The following is a 14,625-nucleotide window of genomic DNA, read 5'->3' as shown; positions in this document are numbered from 1 at the left end:
AGAGAGAGAAAGAGAGAGAAAGAGAGAGGAACAGAGGGAGAGCGAGGAAGAGAGAGAAAGAGAGAGAAAGCAAAGGGACTAGAGGGGCAGATAGAGGTGTTTATGTTTGAGGTTTGGACTGACCCAGTGTTCCCTCTCTCCCTCTCAAGAGAGCTGACATGCAAACAGGCATCAGCCACATGGAGAGAGGGAGCGAGAGAAAAGTGAGAGAGAGAAGGGGCAAAGGAGAGAAAAAGAGAGAGTATGAGGAGAAAGTAAGAAATGAGAGTAAGAAGAGGGGGTAAGAAAAGCCCAAACTGAGTTACTGGTGCTCACTTACCCGTTTGACTGGTCTATGGTCCATCAAGAGGCTTCACAGAAACAGCAAAACAACACCAACTATTAGCACACACACACACTGGGTATGGGGAGGAGGGGTGGGGCTGTCACCACACGGCCATGCTAGAGAAGACAGACAGGGTCAACACCTGCATCCTCTCCATCATGGTGATGTAGTGACAGCTGGTCTGGAGCAGGAAGGAGACTGTGTGTGTTAGTACCTGTGGCGGCATCTGAGCAGGAACCTCAGGATCTTACGGGCAGCCTGGTTCTGTCTCTTAGTGAGGAGACTGCTGCATGATGACAACCACACAGCACAGTTAGGGTGTGTGTGTGTGCTTGTCTGTTTGTGTGTATAGGTGGGAATCAATAAAATGTCACAATAAGTTGCAGAGGGTTCGATTTACCTGCTGGGGGGCAAGGAGACCCCCAGCGCCGCTAAAACCATTGTGCTGTTTTTTTGTGTCATCTTTAAGGGATTGTTAAATACATGTTATAACTATTTGGTTTTAATATCATCACCTCTTGAAGAGCATATTCAGAACTACACATTTTCGATTATTCCACATTTATCTCTATCATCAGAGTTATACAGCAAGTAACTGCCTGCTTTCATGATCAGTAAAATGTCAGCTACGTGAGGGTAGCCTATCCATTTGGCATGTAAAACATGTGTCATTTAGCTTGCGTCATCAGAGATTAGGCTTTTGGAAAGAGGTTGACAAGTCATCGTCCTGGTAAAGTTGTCAGTCAGACTTCTGTCATCACCACAATAGATGACAAGCAAATCAAACTATATTTGGATATAGCCATCTAGTTTAAGCCCTGAAAGTTAGCTTGTTAACTAGCCATATTGACGCGATCTGTTGTTAGCTAGCTAGCCACTTTGACGTTGTCCATCAATCACTGTAACCTATCATGTCTGTCAGCAGCAATCGTGATTAAACACTCAGAAGAACACGTTGGTTGGATAAAAAAGTACATTAGGTCTACTTACCACTATGTTTAGCCAACTGTACAAAGTTTCTACTGGTATCTTGCAAAGTAAACATTATCAAACAATACTTTGGCAAATGCACCCTTCTGCTGCTTGACAGGTAGACCCCACAAAGGATGGGAAATTAACCTAAACCACTCATACTGGTCAGGTATAGTTCACTATTACGTTATATCACTCAAATATCCAATTAATGGTGGCCAATATAAAGAGAAGTCCTGAGGCTACTCTCACGTATCTGAAGTTACATGATCAACTGATGTTTACTGATCATAAAAGCAGGCAGTTACTTGCTGTATAACTCTGATGATAGAGATAAATGTGGCATAATTGTAGATGTGTAGTCCTGACTGCTCTTCAAGAGGTGATGATATTAAAACCAAATAGTTATAACATGTATTTAACAATCCCTTAAAAATGACACGCAGCGGCAATGGGGGTCTCCTCGCGCCCCAGCAGGCAAATCAAACGTTCTGCACCTTATTGTGATGCTGTATTGATAACGACCTATGTGCACCTTATTGTGATGCTGTATTGATAACGACCTATGTGCACCTTATTGTGATGCTGTATTGATAACGACCTATGTGCACCTTATTGTGATGCTGTATTGATAACGACCTATGTGCACCTTATTGTGATGCTGTATTGATAACGACCTATGTGCACCTTATTGTGATGCTGTATTGATAACGACCTATGTGCGTGCCATGTGTGTACCTGAGAGAGTGTCTGTAGCTGCGGTAGTATTGCTGGATCAGTACTGCTGCTCGCCGGCTCTGCTGGAACTTCCTCTGTTCGTGGAAACTGCGGAAGCGGCTCTGGATCAAAATGGCTGCCAGCGTCATCCTCTTATAAAGTGCATACTGATAGAGATATTACATTAGACTGGTCAGGGAAATAGTACAAACGTAATGTACATTCAAACAATGTGTTATAGAATAAAGACAGAGAGATTGAGAGAGAGTGCCACACTACCTTCAAGGCTATCCATGACAGCTTGAGAGAGATGGAGAGAGGGGGTGAGAGGGAGAGAGAAAGAGAGAGAGTATGAAGGACATATTGTGGACACATCCAGTCATAGTGGACCAGACTAGACATAGAGTAGAAGGTATGTCAGCTGCTGTGTTCTAGCTGTCCTGACTAATGGCTGAGCTGACTGATGCTGATTGGTCATTGATTTCAGTAGCAGGGCTGATATGTTCTTCTGATTGATCTGGGATTGAAAGTCTGTACCTGTTTGTATTTCTTATAGCAGCGCTGGACCACTGCTACGGTCTCTTTACGTTGCTCCTGGATTGGCCGGCCCTAGAGGAAGGAGGGAGGGAAGGGTGAGTTGGCATGGCAACCACAGGGGAGAGACCAGGAGTGGGCATGCGAGCCACAGATGGTTGACCCCAAACTTCACAACACTGGATTCTAGATCATACAGTTGTTGCAGTGTATCCTTATGAGAGAGAGAGAGAGAAAGAGACAGAGAGAGAGAGAGAGAGAATGCAGTGCAGTTGTTTTTTCTATCCAGGCCATGCTCTGCTTAAACTCCCCATGCAGGGTCAATCACACACATCCAGACAATACTACTCCAGACATCCACCCATTCACCCTTCAACCTGTGGAGCCAGGGACCTGGCAGGGAGAACTTTTAACCCAGAATAAAGTCTTCTTCTACTTGACCCTTCTGTTGTATTTTGTAGTGCTTTGAGTGATTTTTGAGAGTTATTATCAATACCTTGTACTTTCTGAGGGTGTGGTGGGCGTGTCTTGCAGCCTCGTACAGTTCTCTTTGCTCTGCCTCTGTCAGTGTGAGGTGGGCAGGGTTGGTGTCTGGGCCCTCTCCACTGAGTGACGCATGCAGGAAGGAGCTCCAGTCAGCTGGGGAGGGCAGGCCTTGCGGAGCCAGGGGACTTTCCTGATCCTCAGGCCCAGACAGGGGGCTTGGTATGGGGCTTGGGGTGGGCATCTGGGGCCTGGAGTATAGAAACCTGGAGGAAAAGCACCAGAAGCAGTATGAGGGAGAGTGCAGGCAGTAATATACAATACATCGATACAATATGACAGTATCAGATAGAGATAAGAGATAGGAGATATAGAGATAGGAGTTTTCTGGACTCACCGCTCCACGTCACCAATGTAACTAGCCAACCAGCTGACATCACCGCTGACCCCAACGGTCTCCGGTGGCGACGTCTCAGTCTCCGTGGCAACAAAACCCTCCTGTTTGATCCTGTCAGGAGTGGCCTCCATGATGTGTTCTGCCAGCATCATCATGTTCATCTGCAACACACACACAAATAAGTGCTTGCATGAAGTCAAAGTGGAGGCTTGAGTGGAGTTATTGGTCCAACTAGCCTAAGCTCCTCCTACCTGCAGGTCTTCACTGTTCTCCTGATAGGTCAGCAGTTCTGGCTCCTCCCCCCTGGTGGATACGCCCCTCTGACGCAAATGATTGGCCAGTCTCTCCTTTCCCAGAATCCTCCTGGCCAAACTCCGCCTCCCAAGAGCCTGCCGCAAGCTATACCTACTGCCACCCCCTGACCCCCCTAACCTGCCCTGCAGAGGTGGGCTGGGGAAGTGGGGATTTGGAGAGTTAGAGCTGGGTCTGGGGGGGTGAGTATTTAGGGGGCTGAGGTTGGGTAGTTGAGAGCGTGGGGGGTTGACTGGCTGTTGCTGGGCCTCAGGGTTGAGTTTGAGTCTCTTGGCTGGTGGGAGGTCTCCCTGGTTGTCCGGTGGCCCCCGGTGTTGGCCCTGCAACTGGGGTTGGCCCTGGTGAGCCCAGCTCTGACTCTGGCTCTGGCTGTGGTTCTGGGTGCTCTGTTGTGGTTCTGTCCTGGTTCTCCTTAGGTCTGGAGAGACAGAGCATGATATCACACATGAAACTGCGGCCCTCAGGGTTAAATACCCCAATGTAACCAAGGTAACCTCTCTCACCTGGGTTAGAGCTGGGGGCGGGGCTTTCCCTATGACCACTGGGCTCCGATTCGCTGCTCCACCTGTCCATCCAGGTGTCAGTGGGTGGACTCTGAGTAGGAGGTGTCTGTTGCAGCTGCTCCAGTAGCTCGGCCAAGCGAGTGTGTCCCCGTGAGCGTGCAATACTGAGTGGCAGGCGGCCCAGCGAATCAGGGATGGCCAAAGCTCTGGGGTCCCACTGGTACAGAACCAGCGCTGCTTCTGTATGACCCAGAGCACAGGCCCACATCTATCGGGTGGAGACAAAACACGTCATATACACACAGCATTAAATAAATATAGACAGAACATACATTCACATTACATCACAAACACAATCTCTTACCAGTGGGGTGCAGGAGAAGTGGTCGACATTGAGTGGGTCCACCTCTAATTCCAGATCTATGCTGTCTGCATGCTTAGTGCTGAGGAACAGAGAAGCACGTTTAGAACCATATCTTAATGTACCTGTGTGTGTGTGTGTGTGTGTGTGTGTGTGTGTGTGTGTGTGTGTGTGTGTGTGTGTGTGTGTGTGTGTGTGTGTGGATTCTCACCGCCAGCGGATGAGAGTCTGTATTAACCCTGCGTATCCCTGAGCTGCGGCCAGGTGCAGCAGGGTCATGCCCCGGGAACTCCGGCTGTGGATCAGCTGATTGGAGGAAACCCAACAGGGGCGGGTCATCATCTTCTCACACACCACCACCACACGGCCCTCAAATGAACCCTCGGCTGGGGAGAGCTGGAGAGAGAGGGAGGGGTAAAAGCAATCAATCAATAAAACAATTAATTAGCCAATCAACCAACCAATCAATGAACCACTCCACTGAGTTACCTGGGACTGGTGGTCAGTGCCTCCTGCTCCTCCAACTCCCCCCGTGGCTGCCGTGGTTTCGGAGCTCTGATGGTGATTGGTTATCTCAGCCATCCTCTGTTCCATCTGCTCCAGACGCTCCAGAATGGACATCCTGAACTGGGTATCTATGGAAACAAAGGAGGGACACACTGTGATTGGATAAAAGTGGGACAGGCAGAGATGACTGGTTGAGATGAGATGTGCATTACTCTATTCATAATGTGTACATTGTCCCTATAGCAGATTCCCATACAGTAAGAGAAAACAGAGTTTACAGGGTGAAACATCAAGCTCTCTCTCTACAGAGATAAACCTTAAAAACAAACTAGACCTGGGGGCAAGTCAACAATAGTCAATGTTTGTATCTATGTGAGAGAGAACAGGAGTGTGTACTTGCACTGTGTGTGTGTGTGCTTGCGCGCGTCTTTGTTCAAATGCTACTGCAGTGTTGCTGCAGTGCAGATTATGTCATCCCCACCTGATGGTCTCTCTTTCTCCCTCTCCCTCTCCATCTCTGTCTCTCTCTCTCCCTCTCTCTCTCTCTCTCTCTCTCTCTCTCACTCTCGCCCTCTCTCTCAGGATGCGGCACACACAGAGGAGGAGAAGAGGGTGGGACGACAACTGTGACATAAGAGCTCCTCCCCTTTAACACAACTACTACAGCCAATCAGAGCGGAGCATAGCCTGCCAGCTACGGACGACAGAGAGCTCATCTGAATGAACAGAAAAACAAACTCAACATGTTGTGTTAGCTTCCCAAACAAATGCCTTAAGGTCAGTGGGCTAACATGGTCTGTAGTCACCCAGACATATTGGGTTCAATACAAGCTGGTTATACCCCCACATTGGGTGGACTGAATTTTAGGGGGAATTTAGAAGTTTCTCTGTTCTATGTCTAGGCGGGTCTGTCTGGATTACTCCGATCTGTGTGGGTGTTGCATCAGTCTGCTGCATGTGGGACCTTGATCTCTCACCAGACACAGAGGAATCAGGAATTACACTGACCCTCTTTGACTCTCCAACTGTGTGTGTGTGTGTGTGTGTGTGTGTGTGTGTGTGTGTGTGTGTGTGTGTGTGTGTGTGTGTGTGTGTGTGTGTGTGTGTGTGTGTGTGTCTCTGCATGTGTGTATCTACAGACTTGTGTGTCTCAGTCTCCAACCATGTTTGTGTTGCTCACAAGATATGTTTGTATGTGTGTCAGTCGCGTTCCTCCTACAGGGAGCCTATCCATCTACTCCATAGGCTACACCCCGTTCCTACCCTTCTATGAGGTCCTCAGGGGCACTTCCAGTCACACACACAGCATGTCAGTGACAACAGCATGTCAGTGACAACAGCATGTCAAGGACAACACAGTACTTGGTGGTGGAGACATGACCACTGCTGACAACATGCTTGTTTCTATGTTTTACTTTTTTTCAGTCAGGTATTTATGGATGGTGGGAGGTCTGTTTAATTAGAGAAAAGCTTGTTTTCCAGAACTGTTCAATTCTGTTCCAAGTTTTGACCCACTTCCTGCCCGTTCCTGCCCATCAGACTTGGGATTTGTTAAATTGTTATATATTTGTTAAAGTAACCAGAATAAAAACTGTGAAATGTCACATTAGGAAATTATTTTCACCAGCCTACAGGCTTTCAGCACAACTCACAGCTAGTCTAAAACTCGTGGCACTGTCCACTTCTCTTGGTGCTGAAATCAGAATGTGGGACCACGCTTCATGCAACTTCAACTTGGTTCAGACCAGCTAGTTGCCTACTCCCCTCTGTTCCATTCACTCACTTATAGTTTACAAGTTATAATAGTTCATTGCCCTAAATGTAGGCCTATGCCTTTGCGAAAAGTTAATAGACTAGGCTACAGAAGTCCCCAAACGGTATATGAGCTACACAGGACAGTGGCTTATTGTAGTCCTTTGTTTGAGGTTGATTTATTCAGAGAGAAGGAGAGAGAGAGACAAAGCGCAAGAGAGAGAGAAAGAGATAGCAGCTCTGCCACAGCACACGTGTTACTTAGTTACTTAGTCATTGTGCTACCAGGCCAGCCAAGTTACACAACATAATATACAGGGGTTTGCCATTTACACACGTTTTAATACCTGTGCCGCAAGATGAGGGAATTTGACCTGGACTGTGTTGGCTATGAGCCTTTACCAGGTATATCATCGGCAATGACCAATGAAAGCAATGTAAACACACACAACTAACGACTTTCGAGATGATGCGAGCATGCATAGGCAGACATAGCCTACTATCAACACCACAGTCAGACAGCCAAAGTGAATAATAGGATAAAGTAAAATCCTCTAAATGGCTCCAGTCCAGACTCAACAGCGACCTCCGAGACACTCTGTGGCTCGTGCATTTTCAACACCAATTACGAGGTAAATGCACAAAACACCGACAACAGCTAAAAGTCTATTTTCTGTTTTCTATCCCGTTTTCACATAATAGATAAGGCTACTAACCGGAAAGCTCAAATAGTTTCTCTGACGCTCTCTTTGTCCTTCTTCTTCTGTTTTACAGTTCCCTTTTAGTTTGAGGTGTGCGACGCTTGCTACCATGCAACATCAATAGAACAAAGTGGAAGAGCCGAGAGAGAGAGTCTCTACTCTCCCCTCCCATTTCGCGCCGTTTCTCTCCCCTAAAACCGTGCTAGGTGCGTAAACAGGGCAGACGTTCATTCTAATTGCGCCGCAGGGAAACAGACGCCGGGGTTAAATCTAACCATGGGGAGTTCCACGAGCTACCGGTGTCTCGGTCATCATCGGTGGGAGAAAAATAAACGAATCACAAGAGTCAGAGACAGTAGAATAACTTGACTGCCCGCTTTTCAAACAAAGGCACAGTGGAGAGACGAGAGTGAATTCAAGCAGGCGTGAGTAGGCTAATGCAAATATGCCTGGGTAGCCGTGCTTTATCATTCGGCTATTTGATCTCTTTGGTGCATTGTACAGTTTTGGTAGGCTAGTTTATGACAACGAGCCTCAATATGGGGCGACCGACCACTGAAACAGGCTTAAACTAGGCTGCCGAGGCTACGCCTCTCTCTCATTCGGTCAATCTGTCGAGATTATGCTGGGAGCGACTATGCACAGATGGCTGGTCTATTAATCCCACCTCCAGCGCTCTAAAACGCTCTAAAATCTATTGCAATTCCGCTTTGTGTATCCTATGTGAGCGGAACCTCACATGAACACCCATTACGGTTTACATTTAGCTGCAATAAAACAGACCGTCAACGCATCAAAACATTATGCGAGTGTTCTCTTTATGTGGACCGCAGCAGTGCGTCTTTCTGTAGACGCATTGCCGCACTGCCCCTCCCCCATCTCTCTCTCGCTCTTTCTCTCTTGCTCGCTCGCTGTCTCTCTGCATTGCGGGCGATAGCACAGGCCACAATAGCGTATCTATCTCAGACTGGAGCGAACGAGATGAAACACACGCCCCTGAACCATACAGGCATTGAAGAATTACAGCACCTTGTTGCACAGACTAGTGTTTGCAAGAGTGAATGTTTGTGTGAGAGGGAAAATTGAGTAGCAAACAAAATGTAACTGCTTAGAGGTTCTTACAGTCAGGGAACCTTATTGCCATTCAATAATTGGCAGGATGTGGTCTTCATGTTGTACATGGTGAAAAACAACCAAACACACAGCAATCACATAAACCAAGGGTCTTAAACCTATGACCAACAGGTGTTTAAAAACGTCATTTCAGTTCACATGACAGCAATTATACACAGGCTATAGTATGTCCCCCACACTAAGGTTCCCTGGAGACTGCAGTATAAAACATACAGTGCCAGTCAAAAGTTTGGACACACCTACTCATTCCAGGGTTTTTCTTTATTTTTACTATTTTCTTCATTGTAAAATAATAGTGAAGACATCAAAACTATGCAATAACACATATGAATCATGTAGTAACCAAAAGTGTTAAACAAATCAAAATATATTTTATATTTGAGATTCTTCAAAGTAGCCACCCTTTGCCTTGACAGCTTTGCACACTCTTGGCATTCTCTCAACCAGCTTCATGAGGAAGTCACCTGGAAAGCATTTCAATTAACAGGTGTGCTTTGTTAAAAGTACATTTATGGAATTTATTTCCTTCTTAATGTGTTTGAGCTAATCAGTTGTGTTGTGACAAGGTAGGCTTTGTATACAGAAGATAGCCCTATTTGGTAAAAGACCAAGTCTATATTATGTCAAGAAGAGCTCAAATAAGTAAAGAGAAAAAACAGTCCATCATTACTTTAAGACATGAAGGTCAGTCAATCCAGAAAATGCCAAGAACTTTGAAAGTTTCTTTAAGTGCAGTTTCAAAAACCATCAAGCGCTATGATGAAACTGTCTCTCATGAGGACTGCCACAGGAATGGAAGACCCAGAGTTACCCCTGCTGCAGAGGATAAGTTCATTAGAGTTACCAGCTTCAGAAATTACAGCCCAAATAAATGCTTCACAGAGTTCAAGTAACAGACACATCTCAACATCAACTGTTCAGAGGAGACTGCGTTAATCAGGCCTTCATGGGTGAACTGCTGCAAAGAAACCACTACTAAAGGACACCAATAAGAAAAAGAGACTTGCTTGGCCAAGAAACACGAGCAATTGTCATTAGACCAGTGGAAATCTATCCTTTGGTCTGATGAGTCCAAATTTGAGATTTTGTGTGGAAAGCTGTCATCAAGGCAAAGGGTGGCTAATTTGAAGAATCTAAAATGTATTTTGATTGAACACTTTTTTGGTTACTACATGATTCCATATGTGTTATTTCATAGTTTTGATGTCTTCACTATTATTCTACAATGTAGAAAATAGTAAAAATAAAGAAAAACCCTTGAATGAGTAGGTGTGTCCAAACTTTCGGCTGGTACTGTATTTCAGGCTTAAATTAACAAGTCCCATCAGGCATAGTAGTAGAATGTCTCGCCTTTGGAAAATAATGACATTTTTCCAGCCAGTGGCTCTAGACTAGTGGTGGTGTCCATGGTGCTGAAACAGGCCTCTACATTTTCTGTCATTATGTGGAACCCACACTTTCCGACTCAACACTCACTCACACGAGAGATTGTAAGAGAGTGTATCCGGTCCCAAAACACCACTTGTCCCTATTCCTGGCCCCTATGTGACATGTAAATCCAGGCCCCCATACAACATGGTGGAATCTCCCATCAAACCTATGGCATGATCAGCAACACACCAAAAATGCTATATTATATGCAGGAACCCAAATCGTCCTAATATTTATATGTTTCTTCATTCCATTCTTTTACTTTTATATTTGCGTGTATTGTTAGATACTACTACACTGTTGGAGCTAGGAACACACGCATTTCGCTACGCCCACAATAACATCTGCTAAATGTGTGTATGTGACCAATAAAATGTGATTTGATTTAAAACAGTAAATTGTCTAAACACTCTGTTTCACCCTTCGTAGTAGCATCTGAGAAGAGGATTCTGTAACCCCCCCATGTATGTATTCATGAAGCCTTCATCACAGCTACATAAGACATCATAACATCTGTCATAGAGCGACACGTATGCACGTACAGAGCGCACCAGGGTTTCCGTTAGCTGGTCAGACAGCGCTAGAGCTGCTGTAGATCTTCAGCTCGATGCTACTGGAGTGAAATGTGCTTTTATAAGCCCAGTCATTGCGCAACAATTCTATATACAATCGCGTGTTGAAAATAGTTTTGATGGCCACAATTAAAAATAGCTACTATTTTTATTTCTCAACTGATAATTGAAGCACGCTTCCTATTCGCCATTCAAGTGAATATACAAAGGTAGGAAGGCTATCAGCACGTCCTCTACCACTTTGCAATGTGAGCCGGAGGCAGTATGCATTTTGAAAGCATATACTTAATTCTTTGAAACCTGAATGTTTTACTTCAAATTATGAGGCATGTCTTACATGGAGGAAATTATTTTAGAAAGACTTCCATATGCCATTGAAACTAGCATTTCTCTCCTGTTCCATTGGTTTTCATATCAACTTTCTTTTGTTGTCCAGAAGCCAAAGGCACACTCCTGGTCATATTATCAACCCATCCTAGTTGTCACATCTTTAGAAACTTAGAAAGAGGGGAATCTAACAGAGATGTTCATCTCTGTCACACATGGAACCACTTGCATCAGATGCACTGTTTAGAATGGTTTTTTCCTGCAAATTGCATTTTGGCAAATTACATTGTATTGGCTACTTCATTACAGGAGTTGCATGTTCTGTTAAGATGAATGACCATAATCGACATGTGATTTCAGTCAATCTGAGCACCAGGGGTGGACACCCTAGCCAGGATACCAGGGTTAACATCCCTACTCTTACAATAAGTGCCATGGGATCTTTAGTGACCACAGAGTCAGGACACCCCTTTAACATCCCATCTGAAAGACAGCACCCTACACAGGGCAATGTCCCCAATCATTGCCTGGGGGAATTGGGATATTTTTGGGGGGACCAGAGGAAGAGTGCCTCCAATACCACTTCCAGCAGAATCTGGTCTCCCATCCAGGGACTGACCAGGACCAACCCTGCGTAGCTTCAGAGACAAGCCAGCAGTGGGATGCAGGATGGTATACACTCACGTACACACACAAACAGTGACTTACCGTCCAGGGACAACCAGTCGTGTTGTGAGGAGGGCAGGGCGGGCAAGTCTCGAGCTTTATACTCAAACACCACAGAGGAAGAGATCACATCCCCACCCATAGCCACCTGCAGCATCACCAGACCTGTTTCATGGGCTAAGACACACACACACACACACACACACACACACACACACACACACACACACACACACACACACACACACACACACACACACACACACACACACACACACACACGGGTTGGGATTAGTAATAGAGTGTGTGCATGAGAAAGTAAATTGCTGAGTGTATGCATGTCTCTGTGTGTGTGTGTGTGTGTGTGTGTTACCAGGGCAGTAGCAGCGCAGTACTCCTGGCTGTATGAGAGCAGCTGGGACACTGATGTGATCAAACAGACAGCTGTACTCCCTGCTGGCCTCCAGCCAGGGACCTGTTATCAACACCTTCACCCCACCCTGAAACAAAGACACAGTCACATTCAGTGATGTGTGTGTGTCAAAGCGTCCAAGGGGATGACGCCACTCTGTATGTTCTCTTTCTTAGTGTCTCCCTAGTCTCAGTCTGACCCACTTGCCACTGGGCACTGACATCAATGCTGAGCCACAGACCGTGTGTGTGTGTCTCAGGTTATTAATGTCTCAGAGGATCTACGTCAGACTCTTACTGCGTACAGACAGACGTTGGCCTTATGAGTTATATGGTTTAGGTGACAGTTGCTGATAGTTCATGTATACTAGTGTAATCTATACACTACTTCCTATGTCTATGTAGCTACTTTGGGTGATATATCCATTCAGAAGCTAGGGAATAGGAAGTTGGGCTTCGAGAGGTAAGAGGTCAGAGGTTAAGGGTTAGGTACTAGTGACTCACCTCTGGATAAGACCACTCGGGGGAGTAGTCCGTCACCCCAAACAGCCTCCCTGTCTCCGGCAGCAATCTCAGAGTTCCCTGCTCCACCTCTGATCCCTGAATGGGGGCTGCCCCTGCCTCCTGGCCCTCTCCAACCTCCTCCTGGGGCATCAGAGCAGGGGTGTAGAGTGCGCTGCCTCCTGTCCCGGCCACCGCCCCCCCTCCACCCCCCTCCACAGAGATGAAGTCATTGATGAGGTCAGAAAACTGGTTCCCAAACGATGCCTCAAAGCCTTCCAGGCTGATGCCCCCGCCTGCCCCCTCAGCTCCCCCAGCCTCCCCTACACCCGGCTGGGGAAGAGTAGAGCTGTACAACCCCCCCTCCATGGCTGCTCCAGCTAGAGACTGAGGACTGTCCACCACTGAGCTGTTAACTCCTGCATCCCTGACCCCGTTACTGAAAATATATTTCTCTCCCATTTCTTGTCCTCCCTCTACTCCCCCACTCTTGGTTGTTGGCTGTAGGTAGTGCTCTCCACCTCTCCCAACACCAGTGTTGTTTCTGTAGGCCTCATGTTGTTCCCCAGGATTGAGGAGTAACTCTGCCCTCTTCTGTGTCTCTTTCTCTGGGGACGTCACCTTCCCAGGTCCTCTGGTGCTCAGCTGGTCTTTTCGCATCTCCTGCCCCCTTACAGGAAAGCTACCCAGCCCCACTAGACCCCCCTGGTTGCTTTCCTCACTGTGGCCATGTTGGTCTGGTGAGGGTTGGTGGAGGTATGTGTGAGGGTCTCCGTTGGTGCCTGGAGAGTCAGTCTGTGGTATAGTAGGTAGGCCCAGATAAGCCTGGGTCTCGCCTGAGTCCTGGCCCGTCTCAGAGGCACAGATCTGGGGCTGGGTGGCCTGGGCGAGGGGGGTCTTAGGGGAGGCCTGCAAGAAGAGACTGGGGGAGTGTTGGTGTATCTGCTGTGCCAAGCTCTGGGCGCAGGCCGATGACATCACAGCACTGAAGTCCATTTGCTCCAGTGTGGTGCTAGGGCTCAGGCCCGTCCCCTCGCCAGCGTACCCACTCTGATTATCCAGCGGCTGCTCCAGGGGAGTATCTTCGGTCTTGATGTTTACGAGCGTGGCGTTGAATACATAGCCGTTAGCCGTTAGTGACTGTGGAGAGCAGCGGAGCACCCCCTCACCATTACAGCTACCTCCCTCGGCCTTACCCCCTCCTCCCCCGTATGTCTGGCCCTGCTTGGGGTTGTTGAGGAAGCAGTCTGGGTCAAAGTTCATGCTGGTCTCAAGAAGGTTGACTCCAGAACCTCCGGCATCCAGACTGCTGGAGAGGACCAACTCCCCCCCCTCCTCTGCTAACCCCACCCCGCCAGGGAACTCAAAGCGCTGGGTGTCCGGGGCAACAGCCAGTAGAATCCCAGTGGTGGTGGCGTCATGGGTGGAGCCAATCAGGTGGGCGTGTTCTGTGGTGTACACGGAATCCCCTGTTACCGTGGCAACCTCGGACATGAACACGGCAGCAGAGCTCTGTGATAGGCTGCTGGCCAGGCCGAGGGTGGGACTGTCTGCAGTAATGTCGCTGGTGATTGACAGTGGGGAGCTCTGTGTGGTGTCGGGAACCTCCACCTGATTGGTGGATGTGGAGGAGACTTCCATGCTGCTCTGGGGAAGCAGGGAGGGTTTGGGCAGCCTACCATTCTTCCTCTCCCCCCCTCCTCTGCTCCTGGCCCCCACTCCAGGACTGGGCTCTGTCTGCCCCTCAGACACATCACTGTTCTGCACCTCTGTCCCAGACCCTGTCCCAGCCCCTGTCCCAGTCCCTGTCCCATCCCCTGTCCCTGTCTTTGCTTCTAATTTGGGGGAGATAATGCGGTGTTTGGCTGTGGAGCATTTCTGGTGCAGGCTACTCCCGGCACCTGGGAGAGAGGACAGAGAGATGGAGAGGGAAAGAAGGAGGGGTGGAAAGGACAGAGAGATAGAGAGGGAGAGAAGGACGGGTGGAAAGGACAGAGACAGGGATTGATATACAGTATA

The 14,625-nt window shown here is 47.6% G+C and overlaps 1 protein-coding gene across 1 annotated transcript in view; it reads right to left on the bottom strand.

Moving 5' to 3' along the window:
- The window catches only part of camta1b (calmodulin binding transcription activator 1b), a 171,668-nt gene that overhangs the window by 5,412 nt on the left and 151,631 nt on the right, over nucleotides 1-14,625 (bottom strand). The window contains exons 8-21 of the mRNA XM_029692636.1: nucleotides 12,610-14,507; nucleotides 12,068-12,194; nucleotides 11,737-11,871; nucleotides 5,094-5,239; nucleotides 4,816-5,000; nucleotides 4,608-4,686; nucleotides 4,244-4,511; nucleotides 3,680-4,158; nucleotides 3,429-3,589; nucleotides 3,045-3,297; nucleotides 2,552-2,623; nucleotides 2,294-2,314; nucleotides 2,036-2,181; nucleotides 540-611 (exon numbers count right to left, since the gene is read on the bottom strand). Of these exons, the coding sequence (XP_029548496.1) occupies nucleotides 540-611; nucleotides 2,036-2,181; nucleotides 2,294-2,314; nucleotides 2,552-2,623; nucleotides 3,045-3,297; nucleotides 3,429-3,589; nucleotides 3,680-4,158; nucleotides 4,244-4,511; nucleotides 4,608-4,686; nucleotides 4,816-5,000; nucleotides 5,094-5,239; nucleotides 11,737-11,871; nucleotides 12,068-12,194; nucleotides 12,610-14,507 (4,042 nt within the window). The remainder of the gene's footprint in view (nucleotides 1-539; nucleotides 612-2,035; nucleotides 2,182-2,293; nucleotides 2,315-2,551; nucleotides 2,624-3,044; nucleotides 3,298-3,428; nucleotides 3,590-3,679; nucleotides 4,159-4,243; nucleotides 4,512-4,607; nucleotides 4,687-4,815; nucleotides 5,001-5,093; nucleotides 5,240-11,736; nucleotides 11,872-12,067; nucleotides 12,195-12,609; nucleotides 14,508-14,625) is intronic.

Source organism: Salmo trutta, chromosome 16, assembly GCF_901001165.1.
Source record: "Salmo trutta chromosome 16, fSalTru1.1, whole genome shotgun sequence".
NCBI classification, from domain to species: Eukaryota; Metazoa; Chordata; class Actinopteri; order Salmoniformes; family Salmonidae; genus Salmo; species Salmo trutta.
This window is presented reverse-complemented; position numbering and strand designations above follow the sequence as displayed.